The sequence below is a fragment of the Salmo trutta genome, chromosome 28, assembly GCF_901001165.1.
Source record: "Salmo trutta chromosome 28, fSalTru1.1, whole genome shotgun sequence".
NCBI classification, from domain to species: Eukaryota; Metazoa; Chordata; class Actinopteri; order Salmoniformes; family Salmonidae; genus Salmo; species Salmo trutta.
In genome coordinates this window covers 2,077,725-2,102,639 of record NC_042984.1, presented here as the reverse complement: position 1 = coordinate 2,102,639, position 24,915 = coordinate 2,077,725, and the positions used below count along the sequence as shown (strand labels likewise).

At 43.3% G+C, this 24,915-nt stretch overlaps 1 protein-coding gene across 1 annotated transcript in view; it reads right to left on the bottom strand.

The window, feature by feature from the left end:
* Nucleotides 1-9,341, bottom strand: part of LOC115165258 (ubiquitin-like modifier-activating enzyme 1) — a gene marked incomplete at its 3' end in the record, with an annotated part of 35,593 nt that extends 26,252 nt beyond the window's left edge. The window contains 4 exon segments of the mRNA XM_029718261.1: nucleotides 467-635; nucleotides 2,189-2,247; nucleotides 2,811-2,927; nucleotides 9,089-9,341. Coding sequence (XP_029574121.1) covers nucleotides 467-635; nucleotides 2,189-2,247; nucleotides 2,811-2,927 — 345 coding nt within the window.
* Nucleotides 9,342-24,915: the final 15,574 nt, after the last annotated feature.

Below are 24,915 nucleotides of genomic sequence, written 5' to 3'. Positions count from 1 at the left end.
TTGTATTTTTCACAAACATAACACTGTGAATTGCGTTGCAACATTTTTTTTGTTTTGTTGTTGCAGTATTACTTTAGTTCCTTGTTGCAAACAGGATGAACATGGAGCTAAATAACAAACAATGTGAGTGGACCTGACAACATAGCCAGTGATTAAAACAATCCCATACCGGCCTGGGACTGGGGTTGAGTGGCCCACCACTTCCAACTCATGATACATTGCTTGCTTCATACAGAAGATAAGTTACAAACACACAGAGAAATGATGCAGAACGAGAGGAGAGAGAGAGAGGATGCAGAACGAGAGGAGAGAGAGAGAGGATGCAGAACGAGAGGAGAGAGAGAGAGGATGCAGAACGAGAGGAGAGAGAGAGAGAGGATGCAGAACGAGAGGAGAGAGAGAGAGGATGCAGAACGAGAGGAGAGAGAGAGAGGATGCAGAACGAGAGAGAAGTCCCGTAGTGTACCTGTGAGGAGAGGTCTCTCCACTCGGCCTGTCCCTGGTCGTGCAGGGTAACACTCTTCACTCCTCCCAGGATGACATTCTTAGCAATCTCCACGCCCAGCCCTCTCATCCCTGAGACCAGGACACTGGAGCGCTGCATGCGCTTCATAGCATCATGGCCCAACACGTAACTACGGAGGAGCGAATACAGGGTTTATAAGACTACATAACACCTTTATAACACCACGTCAGCCCTCTCAGCCCTGAGACCAGGACGCTGGAGCTCTGCATGCGCTTCATAGCCCAACACGTAGCTATGGAGGAGAATACAGGCTTTATAAGACACTACGTCAGCCCTCTCAGCCCTGAGACCAGGACACTGGAACGCTGCATGCGTTTCATAGCATCATGGCCCAACACGTAACTACGGAGGAGAGAATACAGGGTTTATAAGACTACATAACACCTTTATAACACTACGTTAGCCCTCTCAGCCCTGAGACTAGGACGCTGTAGTTCCGCATGCGCTTCATAGCATCACGGCCCAACACGTAGCTACGGAGGAGAGAATACAGGCCAGGGTTTTTCCTGGATCAAAAGAGGGCTTAGGTGGTGGGAGTGGCCAGCCTGGCTGATTATTTTTAACAAATTAGAGGACCTTATCTTGGTGGTGAAGAGAAATGTTTCCATTTTTAAGTAAATTTCCTGCAATTCTAGACATTTTCCCATGTCTAATGCTACAGTGCATTCAGAGAGTACGTACACCCCTTGACTGCTTCCACTTTCAGTTGCAAAGCGGGATTAAAATGGATTTAATTTTTTTAGAATTTGAAAGCGAGCTACACAAAATACTCTAGTGTGAAAGTGGGGGGAAAAATGTAAACATTTGCGACAAAAAAATGTTTTATGGAAAATAATAAACTAATATATCTTGATATAAATATTCAACCCCATGAGTCATTACATGTTAAAATCAAATCAAATGTATTTATATAGCCCTTCTTACATCAGCTGATATCTCAAAGTGCTGTACAGAAACCCAGCCTAAAACCCCCAAACAGCAAGCAATGCAGGTGTAGAAGCACGGTGGCTAGGAAAAACTCCCAAGAAAGGCCAAAATCACCTTTGGCAGCGATTACAGCTGTGAGTGTTTCTGGGTACGTCTCAAAGCTTTCTCTTTAAAATTCTTTAAGCTCTCAAGCTGGTTGTTGATCATTGTTAGACAATTTGTAGTCTTGCCATAGATTTTCCAGACAATTCATGTCAAAACTGTAACAAGGCCACTAAGGAACATTCCATGTCATCTTGGTAAGCGACACCAGCGTAGATTTGGCCTTGTGTTTTAGGTTATTGTCCTGCTGAAAGGTGGATTTGTCTCCCAGTGACTGATGGACAGAAGACTGAATAATGGTGCCTGTAAGTGACTTCAGACATCCCATAGACCCTACTCGCACCCCACACACACAGGGGCATTCCCCTGCAGTTGTTTCCTCTTCAGAAAGTTGGTTTATTTTTGGTCAATTGCACATGAAATCATGATTAAAAAAAAACTAAAAGGCAAATTGTGAACCGAAAACTAAAACGCAACCAATTAAAAATGTGTTGTCGCATTGCCACCTCAAACGGTCAGACTATTTTGGTCGCAGTATCCAACCCCGTCACAAGGCCTACTGGACGTTGTGATGGGTCTTCCCAAGTACCCCAGGTTGAGTGTGTGTTATTGGGCTATAGATATGGTACTTACAGCTGTCTGGAGTACAGGCCTTCGTCGATCTCAGCATCATTGCCATTCTTAGCCATGCCCTGGAGAAAACAACAGGAGTGAGAACCAGTCCCACACACGACTGTCAGAAAGATCAGTTAAAACAGACAGAGGAGCAGTGTGTGTGTGTGTGTACGTACGTTGGTGTGTGTGTGTGTGTGTGTGTACGTTGGTGGGTGTGTGTGTGTACGTTGGTGGGTGTGTGTGTGTACGTTGGTGTGTGTGTGTACGTACGTACGTTGGTGGGTGTGTGTGTACGTACGTACGTTGGTGGGTGTGTGTGTACGTACGTACGTTGGTGGGTGTGTGTGTACGTACGTACGTTGGTGGGTGTGTGTGTACGTACGTACGTTGGTGGGTGTGTGTGTACGTACGTACGTTGGTGGGTGTGTGTGTACGTACGTACGTTGGTGGGTGTGTGTGTACGTACGTACGTTGGTGGGTGTGTGTGTACGTACGTTGGAGGGTGTGTGTGTACGTACGTTGGAGGGTGTGTGTACGTTGGAGGGTGTGTGTGTACGTACGTTGGAGGGTGTGTGTACGTTGGAGGGTGTGTGTGTGTGTGTACGTTGGAGGGTGTGTGTGTGTGTGTGTGTGTACGTACGTTGGAGGGGGTGTGAGACAGTTCAGTTCTGACAGAGTTAGAGGAGGAGCAGTGGGATCCCGTCTTCGTCTCGGAGTCTGACACGCGACGCTTCTTGGACAGCGGCGAGCTGGACATCTGGAAACACACACACAGCTGAGTATACAGCACACACACACAGCTGAGTATACAACACACACACGAGTATACAACACACACACAGCCGAGTATACAACACACGCACACACAGCCGAGTATACGGCACACGCACACACAGCCGAGTATACGGCACACGCACACACAGCCGAGTATACGGCACACGCACACACAGCCGAGTATACGGCACACGCACACACAGCCGAGTATACGGCACACGCACACACAGCCGAGTATACAGCACACACACACAGCCGAGTATACAGCACACACACAGCTGAGTATACAGCACACACACAGCTGAGTATACAACACACACACACACACAGCTGAGTATACAGCACACACACAGCTGAGTATACAGCACACACACACACACAGCTGAGTATACAGCACACACACACACACACAGCTGAGTATACAGCACACACACACACACAGCTGAGTATACAGCACACACACACACACACAGCTGAGTATACAGCACACACACACAGCTGAGTATACAGCACACACACACACAGCTGAGTATACAGCACACACACACACAGCTGAGTATACAGCACACACACACATACAGCTGAGTATACAGCACACACAGCTGGTATAACAGCTGACATAACAGTGGTCTGTACACTAACATGCTGCAGCACTGGACAGTTCCACTGACACAATCTGGCTAATATTTTAAAAATAACAACACTGAAATAGTTGACCATGGTGTGTACAGCGATTTAGTAGATGACATGTTGTTGTGCAACGAGCCTGTCTGGCTAAGAACTCAATAAGCCCTCGTCTGACCAGGTAATGTCAATGGGTAGGAGCAATGGAGGCCGGTAGGGCTGAGGTAACACCATGGGTAGGATAAATGGAGACCTGTAGGGCTGAGGTAACACCATGGGTAGGAATAATGGAGACCTGTAGGGCTGAGGTAACACCATGGGTAGGAGTAATGGAGACCTGTAGGGCTGAGGTAACACCATGGGTAGGAGTAATGGAGACCAGGAGGGCTGAGGTAACACCATGGGTAGGAATAATGGAGACCAGGAGGGCTGAGGTAACACCATGGGTAGGAATAATGGAGACCAGGAGGGCTGAGGTAACACCATTCCAAGTAACTGAAAACAGTCTGTACCTACAGAACAAGGACTGATGGTGTCTGTCCACACATCTACACTTCTAGAGTACAACACCCTCCATCTATCCCTTACTCACTCCCTCCATCCGCCCATCCATCCCTCCCTCCATCTATCCCTTACTCACTCCCTCCATCCGCCCATCCATCCCACCCTCTTTCTATCCCTTACTCACTCCCTCCATCCATCCCTCCATCCAGCTATCCATCCTTCTTTCCATCTCTCCCTCCCTCCCCCTCTTTCTATCCCTTACTCACTCCCTCCATCCAGCCCTCCCACCATCTCTACCCCTCCCTCCATCTCTACCCCCTCCCACCATCTCTACCCCTCCCACCATCTCTACCCCCTCCCACCATCTTTACCCCTCCCACCATCTCTCTACCCCTTACTCACTCACTCACTCCATCCAGCCCTCCATCCACCTAGCCATCCTTTTTTCCATCTCTCCCTCCATCTCTCTACCCCTTACTCACTCCCTCCATCCAGCCCTCCCTCCATCCACCTAGCCATCCTTTTTCCCCCATCTCTCCCTCCATCAACTAGAGGTCATTGAATCCTTCTCATCCAGGGGGGAGAAAGAGATTTCTAGGCGAGCAGCTAAACTGGCCTCTAGCCAAACACAATGTGGTAGAACACTGACAAGCCGGGCCCTAGGAACGGATATGAATAGTGGCATTATCAGCTCCTTTCAGACGCTGTGAGAGAGAGTAAGAACAAGGCGTGTTGTTTATGTTACGGTATTGTTTACTATACTATAGGAAATGGCTGCCCTGACTTTTCCAGTAATGTTTATCATCTGTAAAGCCACACCCCATCTCTGCCTCAAACACTATAAAAACGCTGATTCATTAACCTTTTACTGCAGTGAACTATAGGGGTGCAACAACCTCACAATGCCTCGTGGTTGGGGGCTGTAACCAAGGCCGTACAGAACAACAGGATATAAAACGCTATTTAACTCTAGCATGTCAGGTTATTGATGACAGTGTAGCCATCACACCAGGAAACGAAACCTAAAGAGAACGGTCAAAGTTTGTTGAAAAAGTCCATTATTATTTCTACAAGTACAGACATAATAAAACGTTATAGCTACACATACAAAAACTACACGTGTAAAAACGATGAACGAATCTACCGGTAAATAGCTATATAGTAACGGGCCCATGAGCTACCACTCATTCCGGGACAGTAACTTCTAGATTCATGACAACCAGCCAACAAGAGTCGGAAAGGTTGCCTCCACTGAGGCTACCTAGCACTGTACTTAGCACATAGAATATGATCACACAAACAACGACTGATCGGGAATGACAACTATTAAACTTAAATTGTGGGAATTCAATCGTCAAAAATGTGGACACGGGTAGCTAAATCAATGCCCGGTCAATCTAAAGCTAAACATGAAAATACCACAATGATACAGCAAAACTCAAGTCATAATAATATGTGACTTATTAACGGTGTTATTTCGAGTGAATATTCACTGGCTAAGAACAAAGTAAGCACTTGACCAACAACGAATCGGTCTAGTTGTGAATAAAAACAAGCTAGCTAGCTAGCCCAGACAACAAGGACGTAAAATATTAGCGAACAGCAGCAACAGGTCAAAAGCGAAGTCACTTAGACCGTGTACCGATAATCACAAGTGATTTTGTATAGCGGTTCACGTTGGGACTCGGTGGGAACATGATTAATTAACGATCTAGTACCAGACTGCCTCCCTATCCGTGACTGGAGAACAGCGGCCTAGCTAGCACCCGTAGTGCGGAACTGAAGTTATGGCTGTGAATGCTAACGTTGGATTATTATTTTTATTATTATTTATTTTTTAAAAGCCTCTCAGTAACAACGTTAGCTAGCAAACATCTGAACCTCTGAGGGAAATGTATTGGCTATGACTAAGCAGATGGCATTCAAAAAGGAAAATACATCGACGTGAAATAACCGTTTGTAGCTACATTAGCGAGTGGCTACTATAACGTTAGCTAGGAGAAGTAGCTAGCAGTCGTGTCCATTGATTTGCCTGCCTTACCAATAATCCTTCTCTGTCCCCTTCTCAGTGCAAACCGCTCCTCTAGTGCGGCTCGTTTTAAACAGCAACAATAACAACGATGATGATGATGATTGTAGTTGGATGATTGTTAGAGAGTGCGGGTTGAAAGGCTTCGGGCTATATGGGCTATAATGTCGAGTCACTGGATGAGTCGTGTGTAATCGCGTTGCTGACTGCAAGACGGTGAACAAAACCAAAATGGCAGAGCGGAGGAGGAGGTCGTCACTAGTTACCACAGTCAGAAACACCGCCTAGTCCTTCCCTTTCTGGTATTACAAATCACATTTTAAAAACGTTAGGTTGGAGAAGAAAAAAAAACTGATTTTATTCATAGAAATTGAAGAAATAACCACTCTGCTAAGCTTAAATTATAACCAAAAAGCAAACAGTTTTGTTTTCATTCATTGTAACGATATAGCCAAATTTGACTGTAGCTGTGGTAAGTAGTGGAACCCGGTGCGGAAGACGGTTAATAATGCAACAGGAAAGGCTGGCCTCGGTACCCGTTCTTATTAAACCTCCGTGAGGAACACACTCCGTTTCCCACTCCGTCCCTCGTTAGCTACGGAAGCCTCAACTCTAGCTCTCACCCACCGGTCAGGGAAGGTGCGTGGCTTTGTCGTTCCCTAAAATACTGTATAATGAATGAACTGGAGTAAACGGTCCCCATTTGACTCGGGAAGAGATTTCATTCATGCATTTTTACTCTGGACATATGGTCATAGTAAACTCACATCGGTGTTGGACATGTTAATAATTAAAATACTAGTTGGGAGGATGTAGACCATTTCATGAACTTGGAAAGATTTGAGTGACAACAGGACTTTAGAGCAACCATTTACTGGCATATGCCTCTAAATATTTTGTTGTGGTACCTGGAATTTTAATTTAGGAGCAGCGGTGTACCTAGAAATAAAATGTAAGGATTCTCGCTTTTTTTTTTACCTCTAATTTTTCACTGTGCTCCTACATTTATTTGTATACTGAGGCGCACATGTCCTCCTTGTAAAAAAAAAAAAAAAAGGTCAGCTTTGAGCCCTGGACAACACTAGAATATGGAGCAAAGCTGTGCAGGAAAACAAGAGTGATAAACAGTTTAATCATTGAGATAGGCATGCCTTAAATATATTGTGTGCTCTGTCTACCTCATAACAGTAGCTATGAATAACAGATTCACAACTATTCATTTGACTGAGTCAATACACCAAATCATTAATGTTGATAAATCTAATTTTAGACTTGCATAGTTCAACCTTAGAAAAGCACTGACTGATATTAATGAACTATTATCTCTTCAATTTAAAAACGACCATTTACAAATTGCAAACTAAGAAAAAAAATCTCTCTTTTGACTGACTCGGACCTTTTCGACTCGTTCAGTAAAAATAACTTATCTTTTGAGTCATTAATGCCCAGAGCGCACAGGACTCCTTACCAACTGAAAACCAAAGCAGCAACATGTGGACAGAGACTGAAAAACCACCCATCCCCAATAACATGGACTGCTTGAACAGTATGCATCTAAACTAGTAGATTAGTTTAATTCAATCGAAATATATTGATTAGAAAGCTGACAAATTAAAACAGTATTTTTTTCCTCCGCTATGAACATTCAAATGGGATATTGAATTAATGCCCAGAGCACTAATGAAGTTGAATTGACACGGCTGAGCCGGAGGAGAGGTAAATCCTGCTGTGGGACTCACTGCGGCCAGCACTAGCAGGTCAAGCAGGTCAAATGAACGATACAAATGAACGTGCCACTCAGAAAAATGAATCCTGACAGGTCACACTACACAAAAGATAAGCGACATGTGTGACAGATGAAGAACTGAAAGTCAATTGATAGGATACAAAAGGAAACAGTAAGAAAGTACCGTTAAGACTGTCACCGGCAGGTTGCAGTGCTTGTTACCTAGTATGGGTGCAGGGATGTGCATCAAGGTAAAAGACCACACATCACTGGGTCGAAATGAGTTGATACGGTACTTGATTTGCTGTATGGTCGAATGTTTTTCCTACATGCTATTGCAATGATAGATGGCTCACAAGCCAAGTGAATATGGAAGTACTTAGCCATATTTTTTAGGGTTATGGGGTGAGCATCCTTAGTATAATTGAAGCGAATTAATGTTGGGGGGGAGGGGGTGGTTGGCAGATGACAAAGGCCCAAGTGGGCCGCTTCTTCTCGGGTACAGAGGGGGGGGAAGAGGCCGTGGCAAAGGGTTCGGATCTCTGTCGCAGCACGAATTCAAATAGCCTCCTTTATGTAAGTGAGACTAAAATCACAAACCTTCACTTTCTACAAGCGTTAATAAAAACATTCATTACACACGCGACTTGTGAATGTTCCTGTATAACGTTGGTTAATGAAACGTTAAATGAACGACATGGATAGCTAACTAGGTCTAGCTGGCCCCATGGCTTCATGTTGTAACAAAGCCGACGACGTAGCCACAAGCTAACCCATTTCAATCTGGCTAGCTAGTTTTAACTGAATCCGTCGTGCCGAGCTGGCTGGCAATGGACTCAAGCTAGCGATGTGCTAGCTAACCTAGCCAACGTAGTTAGATTTAACGTTGGCTAACCAGTGGTTTGCTAACGACGTTAGTTATAATAAGTTGGCGAAGTAGTTGACGTTAGTCAGCTCGCGACATACATTAAAAATAAGAATTTGTTCTTAACTGACTTGCCTAGTTAAATAAAGATAAAAACAGGTTATTTTTTATTTTATCAAGAAAGGACTGTCGCCATAGCCAAAATAACCACTATAAATGTACATTTTAGCGAAGTAACTAACCGTTAATTGACCAGTTTAACGTTGATACATTGACTTGTGTAGTTAGCAAGTTAGCTACCTCTAAGCTAACAAAAAAAAAAATCAACTGTGGGCAAAATCAAATTCCAACGACATTTTTCATCACCACAGTTAGCTAGCATTAGCATTAACTCACCACATCCGATATTATTCAGGCCTTGATCCGTAGTATCAAAAAAAAAAACCAAAACAACCTTGTCTAGGTAAAAAAAAAAAAGGCTGACAACTAATCTCAACGATCAAAAAGCAGACAAATGTGTGTGAAAAGTTGCGTGATTCTGAGTGAGTTGTTTTCGCAGTGCTGGACGGTTGCCTGGCCGGCTATTCCCATAGAGACATTAGGGCTATTCCCAACACCGCTTTAGTATTTCTTCAGTTGGAAAAGCAGAGCAGCAACATGTGCACGGTACAATGAACCGCCGCCCATGTCCAAAACTTGGACTGCATGGGGGGAAGGAAAAAAAAACCCAGTAGGGTATCTTACCTAGTAAATTGAAATTAAACTAATTGATTAAAACACTGACAAATTTATTATTATTATTTTTTTTTTTTTACTCCGCTATGAACATTTAAATTGTATTTTTTTGGGGGGGGAAATTTATTAAATATTTCACCACCCCCTACTTTTGGAATACATTAGTCTGGCCCAGAAGTGTCATGATGCAATGACTGCCTGATGGGACATGTAGGCACAAGAAAGACTGGAATTTAGTTCAGACATCGGGCTTGTTTGAGTGGTAAAGCGGAGGAGGCACATGTGCGACAGCCGAGAAGTCGGACACTAATGTGGTTTTCCAACAGCAATGCTCGATGCAAACATGTTTTATAATGTCGCAATAAACACCTTTCCAACCAACATATCACTCACTCAAACTGAAAATATGTGTACAATCAATTGGTGAGAGAGCCTCATCACATTCATTCGTAAATTTCCACTGTATAAACCTACATAAATTGTTGCTAAATTGGTTTCTGTTTCGGTCACGTTTGCATGGGTCAAACAAAAAAACTACAGAAACCTGCAGTCAAGTCTTCATGGCCTTTGATCACTAAAGTTCACGCAGTGAACAGGCAAAGTCGGACAATTTTTATCCCCATAATGCAACACACTTTGAAAGAACTTGACAAAAGTGATCTGGTCTTGAACACTGGTCACCGACTTGAGAAAAGTGATTTAGTCTCCAATGCACCATTGCAAAGTCATAAACCCTACCCATTCCAGCAATTTATCTTCTTAAAGGGTAACTCTCAACACCAATTTCAGCTTTTTCCAGCCCATTCTAAAAAAAAGAAAAGCATTCAGGTGAGAAGTTGTGGGTGGGGATAATTCCTCATAAATATTAATTTTGGGGGTGGATAAATGTAGATGTACCTGATGCCAACACTTTCTCACTAAAGCATACATATATTTTTTAAATCTTAGAATTAAAAACAGTTATTTTATATATTTTTTACCCCCCAATTTCGTGATAACCAATGGGTCTTGTCTCATCGCTGCAACTCCCATACGGACTCGGGAGAGGCGAAGGTCGAGAGCCATGCGTCCTCCGAAACACGACCCTGCCAAGCCGCACTGCTTCTTGACACACTGCTCGCTTAACCCGGAAGCCAGCCGCACCAATGTGTTGGAGGAAACACCATCCAACTGGCGTTCGGCCCGCCACAGGAATCGCTACAGCGCGATGGAACAAGGCCAACCCGGCCGGTCTAAACCCTACCCTAACGACGCTGGGCTAATTGTGCGCCGCCTCCTGGGTCTCGCGGCCAGCTGCGACACAGCCCGGGATGGAACCCGGATCTGTAGTGATTCCTCTAGCGCTGCAATGCAGTGCCGTAGACCACTGCGCCACTCGGGAGGCCCCCACTAAAGCATACTTACCAGAAGTCCACTGGCGCGCTCTAATAATACACTTATGACCATCACAAGCAAATAAATACACAAGTGTGCAACTGCAGTCCACAATTCAGGGTTCCTGCATGACCCCCCTCGAGCATCCCATTGGTTCCTTCATGACCCCCCCATTGGTTCCTGCATGACCCCCCTCGAGCATCCCATTGGTTCCTTCATGACCCCCCCATTGGTTCCTGCATGACCCCCCCTCGAGCATCCCATTGGTTCCTTCATGACCCCCCCATTGGTTCCTGCATGAACATCCCCCCCTCAAGCACGACATCTTCATGCTTGTGACACTTTTGACTGTGGGTCAAAAGGGAAATAAAAGTATTGAATTTTCACCCTGCCTGCTGTTTTCCCGGTGTCCTCTTTTCTAGCTAGCAGAAGCCGCAACACAGTGTCGTTCGCGCCCGTCTGCCAGAACCCTCTTTAACAGACCTGCGGGAAAACAGTGCCCGACAGGCGAAGGACACCGTCTACCGGTCGCCCGCGCCTCATGCTAGTACAGCAGGCTGGAGCGACACCGTGTGTTAGATAACTAGCTAGCGACGCAGTGTGTTAGATAACTAGCCAGCGACGCAGTGTGTTAGATAACTAGCCAGCGACGCAGTGTGTTAGATAACTAGCTAGCGACGCAGTGTGTTAGATAACTAGCTAGCGACGCCGTGTGTTAGATAACTAGCTAGCGACGCAGTGTGTTAGATAACTAGCTAGCGACGCAGTGTGTTAGATAACTAGCTAGCGACGCAGTGTGTTAGATAACTAGCTAGCGACGCAGTGTGTTAGATAACTAGCTAGCGACGCAGTGTGTTAGATAACTAGCTAGCGACGCAGTGTGTTAGATAACTAGCTAGCGACGCAGTGTGTTAGATAACTAGCTAGCGACGCAGTGTGTTAGATAACTAGCTAGCGACGCCGTGTGTTAGATAACTAGCTAGCGACGCAGTGTGTTAGATAACTAGCTAGCGACGCAGTGTGTTAGATAACTAGCTAGCGACGCAGTGTGTTAGATAACTAGCTAGCGACGCAGTGTGTTAGATAACTAGCTAGCGACGCAGTGTGTTAGATAACTAGCTAGCGACGCAGTGTGTTAGATAACTAGCTAGCGACGCAGTGTGTTAGATAACTAGCTAGCGACGCAGTGTGTTAGATAACTAGCTAGCGACGCAGTGTGTTAGATAACTAGCTAGTGACGCAGTGTGTTAGATAACTAGCCAGCGACGCAGTGTGTTAGATAACTAGCTAGCGACGCAGTGTGTTAGATAACTAGCCAGTGACGCAGTGTGTTAGATAACTAGCTAGCGACGCAGTGTGTTAGATAAGTAGCTAGCGACGCAGTGTGTTAGCTTCCTAGTATTCTAGCACACAGTGTTGCCCCCGACTCCCACCTGCTGTGTACTGGAGAAAACCACACTGGGTGCGAAGGACACTGTCTACCTGTGTCGCCCCCCTGCCTACCTCTAGCTATTCAGGTACACAGCAGGTGGGAGGCAGGGGGGCGACACCGTGGACTAGCTGGCTAAGCTAGCACAGTGTACTTCACTCCCGCTTGCCGAACGCCTGCCCTCGCCGTCGCTAACAGAAATGTGGGTGAACAATGCCTGACAGATGGGGTGAAGGATACTACCCCCACCAATAGGGCGTTGGTGCACAATTGGCCCAGCATCGTTCAGGTTAGGGTTTGGCTGGGGTAGGCCGTCATTGTAAATAAGAACTTGTTTTTAACTGACTTGCTTAGTTTAATAAAAGGTTATTATATAGAGTCATTATTGCATGGATCTTCCTTCCATCTCATATTGCTCAAATAAACAGCAAACCTGGTTTCATAAATAACAGATAAAGCAACACCTCACGGCACAACGCCTCTCCCCTATAGGTCTTCCGTGTGGCTCAGTTGGTAGAGCATGGTGTTTGCAATGCCAGCATGGTGTGTGCAATGCCCATGGGGGGGCCAGTACAAAAAAATGCATGTAATTAAATGTATGAAATGTATGCATTCACTACTGTAAATCGCTCTGGATAAGAACGTTTGATAAATGACTAAAATGTAAATGTATTTGACCTAGATAGTTTGTGTGTATACATTGATATGTAGACTAACGTGTGCCTTTAATTATTTTTTGATGTAGTTCTGTCCTTGTCTAATGATGTTCTGTACTATGTTTTGTGTGGGGATCCTAATAAAATACCTAAATACTAATACCAAATAAATAGCTACGGTTGTCATCCATCGTTATGGTGCATTACCGCCATCTACTGTACTGGAGCGCCCCTGCCTGTGTTTTAATTTAACCAGGCAAGTCAGTCCAGAACAAATTCTTTTTTTACAATGACGGCCTACCAGGGAACAACGGGTTAACTGCCTTGTTCAGGGGCAGAACGACAGATTTTTACCTTGTCAGCTCAGGGATTTGATCCAGCAACCTTTCGGTTACTAGTCCAACGCTATGTAATGGAGTTGTAGCTTACAAATTGACCCAAAAAGTATAAAGAGATTCGTGCAGATGCAGGAACGCCCCGAATTGCACCTTTCTCAAATCACACGGAGACATCAGTCAAAAAAGGCGTGAAATTAGCTTGCGAGAGTCAATTCGGATACACTGCATAGAGTATGCAAACGTAATTTGTCATACATCCATAATAAACATTTTGTATTTGTTAGCTATTTAGCCCCTGGGAGTTATTGTTGTGAGGTCCTTTTGACTCACCTTAGATCTCCTACGGGAAACACCGTTCCTGTGCTAAAGTGGTGTTACTTTGCTAGCTCATAATAATAATAAACCCGAGTTGTTTATAAAACTAGTGTCGTACTTCTACATGAACAGTACTGGACTTGACGTTTATAAAACTAGTGTCGTACTTCTACATGAACAGTACTGGACTTGACGTTTATAAAACTAGTGTCGTACTTCTACATGAACAGTACTGGACTTGACGTTTATAAAACTAGTGTCGTACTTCTACATGAACAGTACTGGACTTGATCCAGCTGTTGCCTGCCTAGGCTTTATGCCTATGATGGAAATAAACATATGTAGGCTGCAATTGTTTTAAAAATATCTAACCTATTTGACTGATAAACCTTCGCTTACAGCCCAATACATTTTTGAATACATCTTTAAGTCTACTTGGCACAGGGAAGATAATTACAATTCATTTTCTACAAAAGAGTCATGTAATTTATTCGTTTAATTTTACCAGCGTTTCTCCGCGCAGGCGCGAGAAATATAATCTCGCTGTGACGCAGTTGATGCTCGGGGTCTGTTTTTCTTCTTCTGCGAGGAGGTTTAACGGCGGTTGGCATACAATAAATGCTGCATTACCGCCGCCTACTATTTTTTATTAATTTATTGAACCTTTGTGTGGTGTACCGCAGGGCAGCTCTCTAGGCCTTTACTCTTTTCTATTTTTACCAATGACCTGCCACTGGCATTAAACAAAGCATGTGTGTCCATGTATGCTGATGATTCAACCATATACACATCAGCAACCACAGCTAATGAAGTCACTGAAACCCTTAAAGAGTTGCAGTCTGTTTTGGAATGGTTGGCCAGTAATAAACTGGTCCTGAACATCTCTAAAACTAAGAGCATTGTATTTGGTACAAATCATTCCCTAAGTTCTAGACCTCAGCTGAATCTGGTAATGAATGGTGTGGCTGTTGAACAAGTTGAGGAGACTAAATTACTTGTTGTTACCTTAGATTGTAAACTGTCATGGTCAAAACATATAGATTCAATGTTGTAAAGATGGGGAGAGGTCTGGCCGTAATAAAGAGATGCTCTTCGTGATTATTGTCCAGTCGTACGGTCCAGTGCTGCAAGGAAAGACCTAGTTAAGCTGCAGCTGGCCCAGAACAGAGTGACATCTCTTTCTCTTCATTGTAATCAGAGGGCTGATATTAATACTATGCTGCCAGTCTCTCTTGGCTAAGAGTTGAGAAAAAAACTGATTGCGTCACTTCTTGTTTTTATAAGAAACAATGTGTTGGAAATTCCTAATTGTTTGCACACAGCACTGACACACACACTTACCCCACCAGACATGCCACCAGGGGTCTTTTCACAGTCAACTTACACACAGCACTGACACACACACTTACCTCACCAGACATGCCACCAGGGGTCTTTTCACAGTCAACTTACACACAGCACTGACACACACACTTACCCCACCAGACATGCCACCAGGGGTCTTTTCACAGTCCCCAAATCCAGAACATATTCAAGGAAATATAAAGAGTCATGAGTGCATGGAACTCCCTTCTATATTATATAGCGCAAGTGAACAGCAAACCTGGTTTCAAATAACAACTAAAGCAACACCTCACAACGCCTCTCCCCCATGTGACCTACTGGTTGTGTGTACTGACATGTGACCTACTGGTTGTGTTTATGTACTGACATGTGACCTACTGGTTGTGTGTACTGACAGGTGACCTACTGGTTGTGTGTCCTGACATGTGACCTACTGGTTGTGTGTACTGACATGTGACCTACTGGTTGTGTGTACTGACATGTGACCTACTGGTTGTGTGTACTGACATGTGACCTACTGGTTGTGTGTACTGACAGGTGACCTACTGGTTGTGTGTACTGACATGTGACCTACTGGTTGTGTGTACTGACAGGTGACCTACTGGTTGTGTGTACTGACATGTGACCTACTGGTTGTGTTTATGTACTGACATGTGACCTACTGGTTGTATGTACTGACAGGTGACCTACTGGTTGTGTGTCTGTACTGACATGTGACCTACTGGTTGTGTGTCTGTACTGACATGTGACCTACTGGTTGTGTGTACTGACATGTGACCTACTGGTTGTATGTATTGACATGTGACCTACTGGTTGTATGTATTGACATGTGACCTACTGGTTGTATGTATTGACATGTGACCTACTGGTTGTGTGTTCTGACATGTGACCTACTGGTTGTGTGTACTGACATGTGATCTACTGGTTGTGTGTACTGACATGTGACCTACTGGTTGTGTGTACTGACATGTGACCTACTGGTTGTGTGTATGTAATGACCTGTATGTGGAACTGATAGATACACACTACATGTTCATGTTTTCAAATGTATGTAATGTGGAAAGTATTTTGTACGTCTTTTTCGTTATATGTCAAACGCCAGTAAGTCTAGCTGTCGCCATTGGTGTCGGCTAATGAGGATCCTAATGAAAAACAAATACAATAACAAATAAACACCATTCAAAGCCCAAGGGATGTTCAGTGTCTGCTTCTTTCTTTTAACCCATCTACCAATAGCTGCCCTTTGAGAGACATTGGAAAACCTCCCTTGTCTTTGGGTTGAATCTGTGTTTGAAATTCACTGCTTCGACTGAGGGACCTTCCAGATAATTGTATGTGTGGGATACAGAGATGAGGTAGTCATTTAAACATCGTGTTAAACACTATTACTGCTCCCAGAGTCCATGCAACTTATTATGTGACTTGTTAAGCGAATGTTTCCTCCTGAACTTATTTAGGCTTGTCATAACAAAGAGGTTGAATAGTGAGACTCAAGACATTTCACCTTTTTCATTTTTAATTCATTTTCAGAATTGTCTAAAAACATAATTCCACTTTGACATTATGGGGTATTGTGTTTACGCCAGTGGCAAAAATTCTCAATTTAATCCATTTTAAATTCCGTCTGTATCACAACAACAACAAAAAATGGGGAAAGTCAAGGGGTCTGTATACTTTCTGAAGGCACTGTATGTTGTTTTCTAATTCTCGCAAAAATGACTAAATATTTATTAATTGGATGGTTATCCCATTGATCGGGTTCCCGCCTATAAATATCTGGCCATTTGGCTTGAAAAAGTATTTCATGTTTAAAAAACAAACATACGGATGAGCTCTAGTTAAAAAATGCAGATTTAAAGCTTCTTTTTTTAGAAATAGATCACGCCTGTCCCGACATAGCAGGAAGCAGATTGTACTGTCAAATTTCCTGCCATTTGTTGACTATGGTGACACCATTTACTAAATTGCAACAGCCACAAACCTTTGGATGGCGGTCCTTCACTTTATCACAGGTGACAGTTTCAATATTCACCACTGCGTCCTGTATCAAAAATGTTGTCTGGTCCTCATGAAAGTCCAGTAGATCACTTCATTATTCTCTTTTTTGTTTACAAAGCTCTGCTACTGTAGCGGGGTGCGTAATTGGCGGCAGAGAAGGCGCAGGAGAGCAGAACTGGGTAATAACCCAGAGATTTATTAAGCATAACCAAAGGCGTCCAGAACAACAAGATAAATGGGCACAAAAATAACCCGTCGTGCTCTCACAGGGAACGTGCACAAGCACTACAATAAACAATCCCACACAAAGACATGGGGGGAACAGAGGGTTAAATACACAACAAGTAATTGAGGGAATTGAAACCAGGTGTGAGGAAAAACAAGACAAAACACATGGAAAATGAATCGATGATAGTTTAGAAGACCGGCGACCGCGGAGCGCCGCCCGAACAAGGAGAGGACCCGACTTCGGCGGAAGTCGTGACAACTACACAAGCTTTAGACTTATTAACTTTGCTGTTAAAATATAAAAACATTGAGATACCAAACCCCTTCACAAAGTTGGCTAACTCTTGGTGTTCATCGTGTCTCAAATTAACTAAGTAAATACACTTTTAGTTTTAAATCACCTGATTTTTGGAGCCAACTACAAAATACATTACAATTGGATGTTCTGGTGCCAGGGACCTCCTTATTGAAGAATTGAAGAATGTAATAGTATTTCTTGAATATTTGTGTTGTGCTGTATTTTATTTGTTTTATGTTATGTTTGAGTTTGTCTTGAAATTGTATATGTCAAATAAAAAAACGATGTTTTCAGCCAATTTCTATTTTGAAGCTGGAAGCTGATTGGAACCGGTTCAGGGAACAGAACCGAAAACTGGAAAATAAAGAAATTGTTCGAGGAACAGAATCAGAACCATGAACGAAAGTGATCTATACGGTTCCAGAACAGAACAGTTATTTTAAAAGCATTGGAACCTAATTTGTTTTCAACAACAACAAAAAACGACAATGCAAAGCCCTCTCTGTCACTCAGAAACCTATTCCAGTGTCTGGCTGCCGGCTGAAAATCTTTGCCAGTGTGTGTCTGTGTGTAGGCTACCTGCCCCAACCCCTCCAAACATTGGTGCCATTCAGTCTTCCTGTAATCTTGGTGTCATTCAGTCTTCCTGTAATCTTGGTGTCATTCAGTCTTACTGTAATATTGGTGCCATTCAGTCTTCCTGTAATCTGGGTGTCATTCAGTCTTCCTGTAATATTGGTGCCATTCAGTCTTCCTGTAATCTTGGTGTCATTCAGTCTTCCTGTAATATTGGTGCCATTCAGTCTTCCTGTAATCTTGGTGTCATTCAGTCTTCCTGTAATCTTGGTGCCATTCAGTCTTCCTATAATCTTGGTGTCATTCAGTCTTCCTGTAATCTTGGTGCCATTCAGTCTTTGTGTAATCTGGGTGTCATTCAGTCTTCCTGTAATCTGGGTGTCATTCAGTCTTCCTGTAATCTGGGTTTCATTCAGTCTTCCTGTAATATTGGTGCCATTCAGTCTTCCTGTAATCTGGGTGTCATTCAGTCTTCCTGTAATATTGGTGCCATTCAGTCTTCCTGTAATCTTGGTGCCATTCAGTCTTCCTGTAATATTGGTGCCATTCAGTCTTCCTGTAATCTTGGTGCCATTCAGTCTTCCTGTAATCTTGTTCATTGGATTTTGTCACTGCTACTGTAGCCTCTCTGAACCATAGGCTATTGACCTTACCAGCTTCATTCTGAAGGATAGGCTACTGTAGCCTACTGAGAGATTTTTAATGACAGAAGAATCTTAACTTTTTCAATGCTACTTAAGGATACTACAGTTATCACATTTCACCGTTTTTATTAACAAACAAATTTTTTTATTTTTAATTATATTGCTGCTCTGCTCACACAAGCTTGTTAGCTAGCTAGTTAACATTTGCTCTGGTCCAACGTTAAACCAACTCTCAGAAGTTCCTCCATAGAAGCCAGTCCTCCGTAGGTATAATTCTGTGGGTCTAATTCAGATAATGCATCTCATAATAAGATACCCAGCTCTTCCAAGTCAAGCATCCTCCTCCACCCTCTCTTGCTCTCTCCCCACCAGCAAAATGTCAGTCGAATCTCACACCCTACACTTGTCTATCCATTGTGCATGTAAACAACTATATCTCCATGGCAAGCTGCACTATCCTCACTGATTGGTGAAGTAATTTAATGTCAAGCTAAATGTCTCAAAAAAAGTTTGACGTTTAAAAAGGAACAGAAAGGAACGTTTCTAGGGAGGAACCTTTCTAGGGAGTTTTTCCCCTTTCTAGGGAGTTTTCTAGGGAGTTTTCCCCCTTTTTAGGGAGTTTTTCCTAGCCACCGTGCTTCTACTCCTGCATTGCTTGCTGTTTGGGGTTTTAGGCTGGGTTTCTGTACAGAGATATCAGCTGATGTAAGGGCTATATAAATACATTTGATTTGATATAAACCAGTACTTTTTTTTAAGGTTCGAACCGGTTCAGAAATGTAGAAACAGTGGAACGTAATAAACAATTGTTATGTTCAGAACTAAACTATAATTTCGGTTCCAACACGTTTTGAAATAGTACATTTTCTTCTTCGCGATTGGCTGACCTGGTTGGACATGACTCCAACAGGGTCACCAGGAGGGATCAGCCAATGAAGTTGGAAGTCCCACCCAGTTGACTACATTAAAATGGTGAAGCCCTCAATGGTGCTGCCCATTCTAATACGGCCTTTTGGCCACTAGAGGCCTCTATCATTCTCTATACGCAGTGATTCCCAAACTTTTTATAGTCCCGTACCCCTTCAAACATTCAACCTCCAGCTGCGTGTATCCCCTCTAGCACCAGGGTCAGCGCACTCTCAAATGTAGTTTTTTTGCCATCATTGTAAGCCTGCCACACACACTATACGATACATTTATTAAACATTATGGTGAATAATGGTGAAAATGAAAATGGTGAATAACTCACCACAGGTTAATGAGAAGGGTGAGCTTGAAAGGATGCTCAGAACTCTGCAATGTTGGGTTGTATTGGAGAGAGTCTCAGTCTTAAATCATTTTCCACACACAGTCTGTGCCTGTATTTAGTTTTCATGCTAGTGAGGGCCGAGAATCCACTCTTATATAGGTACGTGGTTGCAAAAGGCATCAGTGTTTTAACAGAGCAATTTGCCAAGGCAGGATACTCTGAGCGCAGCCCAATCCAGAAATCTGGCAGTGGCTTCTGATTAAATAAAATTTTCACAGAACCGCTTGTTGCAATTTCGATGAGTCTCTCTTGTTCAGATATCGGTAAGTGGACTGGAGGCAGGGCATGAAAGGGATAACAAATCCAGTTGTTTGTGTCATCTGTTTTGGGAAAGTACCTGCGTAATTGCGCAACCAACTCACTCAGGTGCTTTGCTATATCACACTTGACATTGTCCGTAAGCTTGAGTTCATTTGCACACAAAAAATCATAGAATGATGGAAAGACCTGTGTGTTGTCCTTGTTAATGCAGACAGAGAAGAGCTCCAACTTCTTAATCATAGCCTCATTTTTGTCCCGCACATTGAATATAGTTGCGGAGAGTCCCTGTAATCCTAGATTAAGATCATTCAGTCGAGAAACTTGTCATCATGCAAGCGGTCAGACAAGTGAACATTATGGTCAGTAAAGAAAACTTTAAGCTCGTCTCTCAATTAAAAAATATAACGTGTCAATACTTTGCCCCTTGATAACCAGCGCTCTTCTGTATGTTGTAAAAGCGTTACATGGTCGCTGCCCATATCATTGCATAATGCAGAAAACCCACAAGAGTTCAGGGGCCTTTTGCTTTAACAAAGTTAACCATTTTCACTGTAGTGTCCAAAATGTCTTTCAAGGTGTCAGGCATTCCCTTGGCAGCAAGAGCCTCTCGGTGGATGCTGCAGTGGACCCAAGTGGCGTCGGGAGCAACTGCTTGCACGCGCGTTACCACTCCACTAGGTCTCCCTGTCATGGCTTTTGCATCATCAGTACAGATACCAACATGAGCAGCAGCTACGTTTGGCTACATACGGTACCGTTAGTAGAATACGAGAGAGTAAGAGAGAGTAATGGTTAATGTGATTGGATGTTAGTTATGTGACTAGGCTTCCTGTATTTGACATTGTGTTGTTATTTCGCTGAACACTAGATGGTTTCATTTTATTTTTGGCAGTGAAACGAGGCTACTCAGGCGAGGAAAAAAAAAACTCACCCAAATGTATAGACCCATTGGACCGCTTGAAAACGTGAATCACATTTTTATTTGGCGTACCCCCTACGGCATTGCTCCAGTTTGGGAATACCTGCTCTATAGGAATAGTCCGTAGAGCTCCGAGACAGGATTGTGTCGAGGCACAGATCTGGGGAAGGGTACCAAAAAAATGTCTGCAGGATTGAAGGTCCCCAAGAACACAGTGGCCTCCATCATTCTTAAATGGAAGAAGTTTGGAACCACCAAGACTCTTCCTAGAGCTGGCCGCCCGGCCAAACTGAGCAATCAGGGGAGAAGGGCCTTGGTCGAGGACGTGACCAAGAACCCAATGGTCACTCTGACAGAGCTCTAGAATTCCTCTGTGGTGATGGTTGTCCCGGGAGAATAGTCAGGACCGAGGGAAAGTTAAACAGAGCAAAGTACAGAGAGATCTTTGAAGAAAACCTGCTCCAGAGTGCTTAGGACCTCAGACTGGGACGAAGGTTCACCTTCCAACAGGACAACGACCCTAAGCACACAGCCAAGACAACGCAGTACCGGCTTCGGGACAAGTCTCTGAATGTCTTTGAGTGGCCCAGCCAGAGCCCGGACTTGAACCCGATCGAACATCTCTGGAGAGACCTGAAAATAGCTGTGCAGCGACTCTCCCCATCCAACCTGACAGAACTTGAGAGGATCTGCAGAGAAAAAACATGTGCCAAGCTTGTAGCGTCATACCCAAGAAGACTCCAGGCTGTAATCGTTGCCAAAGGTGCTTCAACAAAGTACTGAGTAAAGGGTCTGAATACTTATGTAAATGTCATAATTTTTTATTTGTAATATCTTTGCAAAAAGTTCTAAAAACCTGTTTTTGCTATGCCATTATGGTGTATTGTGTGCAGATTGAGGGGGAAAAAAATTATTTAATCAATTTTAGAATAAGGCTGTAAAGTAACAATGTGGAAAAAGTCAAGGGGTCTGAATACTTTCAGAATGCACTATGTGTGTATGTACGTACAGTTGAAGTTGTTAGTTTACATACACCTTAGCCAAATACATTTAAACTCAGTTTCACAATTCCTGACATTTAATCCTAGTACAAATTCCCTGTCTTAGGTCAGTTAGGATCGCCACTTTATTTTAAGAATGTGAAATGTCAGAATAATAGTAGAGAGAATGATTTATTTCAGCTTTTATTTCTTTCATCACATTCCCAGTGGGTCAGAAGTTTACCATACACTCAATTAGTATTTGGTAGCATTGTCTTTAAATTGTTTAACTTGGGTCAAACATTTCGGGTAGCCTTCCACAAGCTTCCCACAATAAGTTGGGTGAATTTTGGCCCATTCCTCCTGACAGAGCTGGTGTGACTGAGTCAGGTTTGTGGGCCTCCTTGCTCGCACACGCTTTTTCAGTTCTGCCCACAAATGTTCTATAGAATTGAGGTCAGGGCTTTGTGATGGCCACTCCAATACCTTGACTTTATTGTCCTTAAGCCATTTTGCCACAACTTTGGAAGTATGCTTGGGATCATTGTCCATTTGGAAGACCCATTTGGCTAGCTGCTACACCAAGCAGCTCCTCAGACCCGGGCTTGGTCGGCAGGATCACTGGATAGATAGTAGCGGTCCCAGCAACTGATGCCAACCGCCTCACGGGATCCAAACTCAAAAGGTAGCTATCCAATCACTACAAAGATACCAGGGTCCTTCCTAACTCAGTTGCTGGAGAGGAAGGAAACCGCTCAGGAATTTCCCCAATGGTAACTTTAAAACAGTTACGGAGTTTAATGACTGTGATAGGAGAAAACGAGGGATGGATCAACAACATTGTAAACTGAACAAAAATATAAAACGCAACAATTTCAAAGATTTTACTGAGTTACAGTTCACATAAGGAAATCAGTCATCAGAAATAAATTCATTAGGCCCTAATCTATGGATTTCACGTGACTGGGAATGCTAATATGCAAATCGTATAAGATCTTCTAAGCCTGTGTTTACCTCAGAACTTATTTTAAATGTTTATCCCAAAACCCTCAACATTTTTTAGGGGGGGGCTTTGACCTTTTCACTGTCACTGTGACCTTTTCTCTGTCACTGTGACCTTTTCTCGGTCACTGTGACCTTTTCTCTGTCACTGTGACCTTTTCTCGGTCACTGTGACCTTTTCTCGGTCACTGTGACCTTTTCTCTGTCACTGTGACCTTTTCTCTGTCACTGTGACCTTTTCTCTGTCACTGTGACCTTTTCTCGGTCACTGTGACCTTTTCTCTGTCACTGTGACCTTTTCTCGGTCACTGTGACCTTTTCTCGGTCACTGTGACCTTTTCTCGGTCACTGTGACCTTTTCTCTGTCACTGTGACCTTTTCTCGGTCACTGTGACCTTTTCTCGGTCACTGTGACCTTTTCTCTGTCACTGCAGTCTTGCAATGATCCATAAATACTATAACTGTCAAATGATCTATTGTGTGTGTACATACAGTCGTGTTAAGGGTAAACATCTCACGAGATGCAGAGAGCACAGGCATGCACATAAGAATCAGACAGCCACAGCACCTAAAAAAAAAAGAAGTGTTTTAGACTTTTTATTGAAAGACTTGGCAGCCAGACATCTGAAAATAGTAACAGGGCAATATCTGATAGGGTCTAGAGGAGAGAAACACAAAACCGAGTCTACTCTGTCACACGGATACACAACTCAGAGACTATGTTCCAAATTGTACTCTATTCCCTATTTAGTACACTACGTGTGACCAATAGGTCCTGGTAGTGCACTGTACAGGCAATAGGGTGCCAGACAGAGAGGGAGGGATCACATACAGTCTCCAGAAAGAAAACAAAGATAGTATTCACATCAGAAGGAGAGGTTCAGTAGACAGTAGAATCAACACCAAATCAAGAGGGAAGGGAACAAAGTGTGTAAAATAGTGTTTGGGACTGTGGAAGTGTCTTGCAGACGGACACAGTGTGTATACAGTACATACCTGAAAGGTCAGACAGTGAATTTTAAATACCGGTAGTGTAAAGTACTTAAGTATACTTGTAAATACTTGTAAGTACTACTTAAGTTTTATTTTTTGGGGGTGTAAATATCAACACACCCAACAGGCTTTCTCAAGATTAATTCCCACTCTGCCAGATAACATGTAAAACTCTTCTGTACTCGCGTACATACTAGTCATGACACAGGGAACAACGGTTAAATAATAGTTAAATATACTGTACATATACTGAGTTTACAAAACATTAAGAACACCGTCTCTTTCCGTGACTGACCAGGTGAATCCAGGTGAAAGCTATGAGCTGTTGTTTTAGGATCCCCATTTAGCTGTTGCAAAAGCAGTCTTCCTGTGGATCCCTTCCTAGGAAGAGTAGCTGCTGCTTTTGCAATAATAATAATAATAATAATAAAATAGTAAAATACCAAATCCCTTATTGATGTCACTTGATAAATCCACTTCAATCAGAGTAGATGAAGAGGAGACAGGTTCATTAAAGAAGGATTACTTTAAGTGACATGGATTATGGATGTGTATCATTCAAAATATTCTCAACAGTTTCCTGTGTGTATCAAGAATGGTCCACCACCCAAAGGACATTCAGCCATCTTGACACAACTGTGGGCCAGCATCTCTGTGGGCCAGCATCCCTGTGGGCCAGCACCCTTGTGGAACGCTTTCTATATCCCAACAAATTTTTATTGTATTTTTATTGAACCTTTATTTACACTAGGCAAGACAGTTAAGAACTAAGAAATTCTAATTTACAATGGCAGCCTAGGAACAGTGAGTTAGTTAACTGTCTT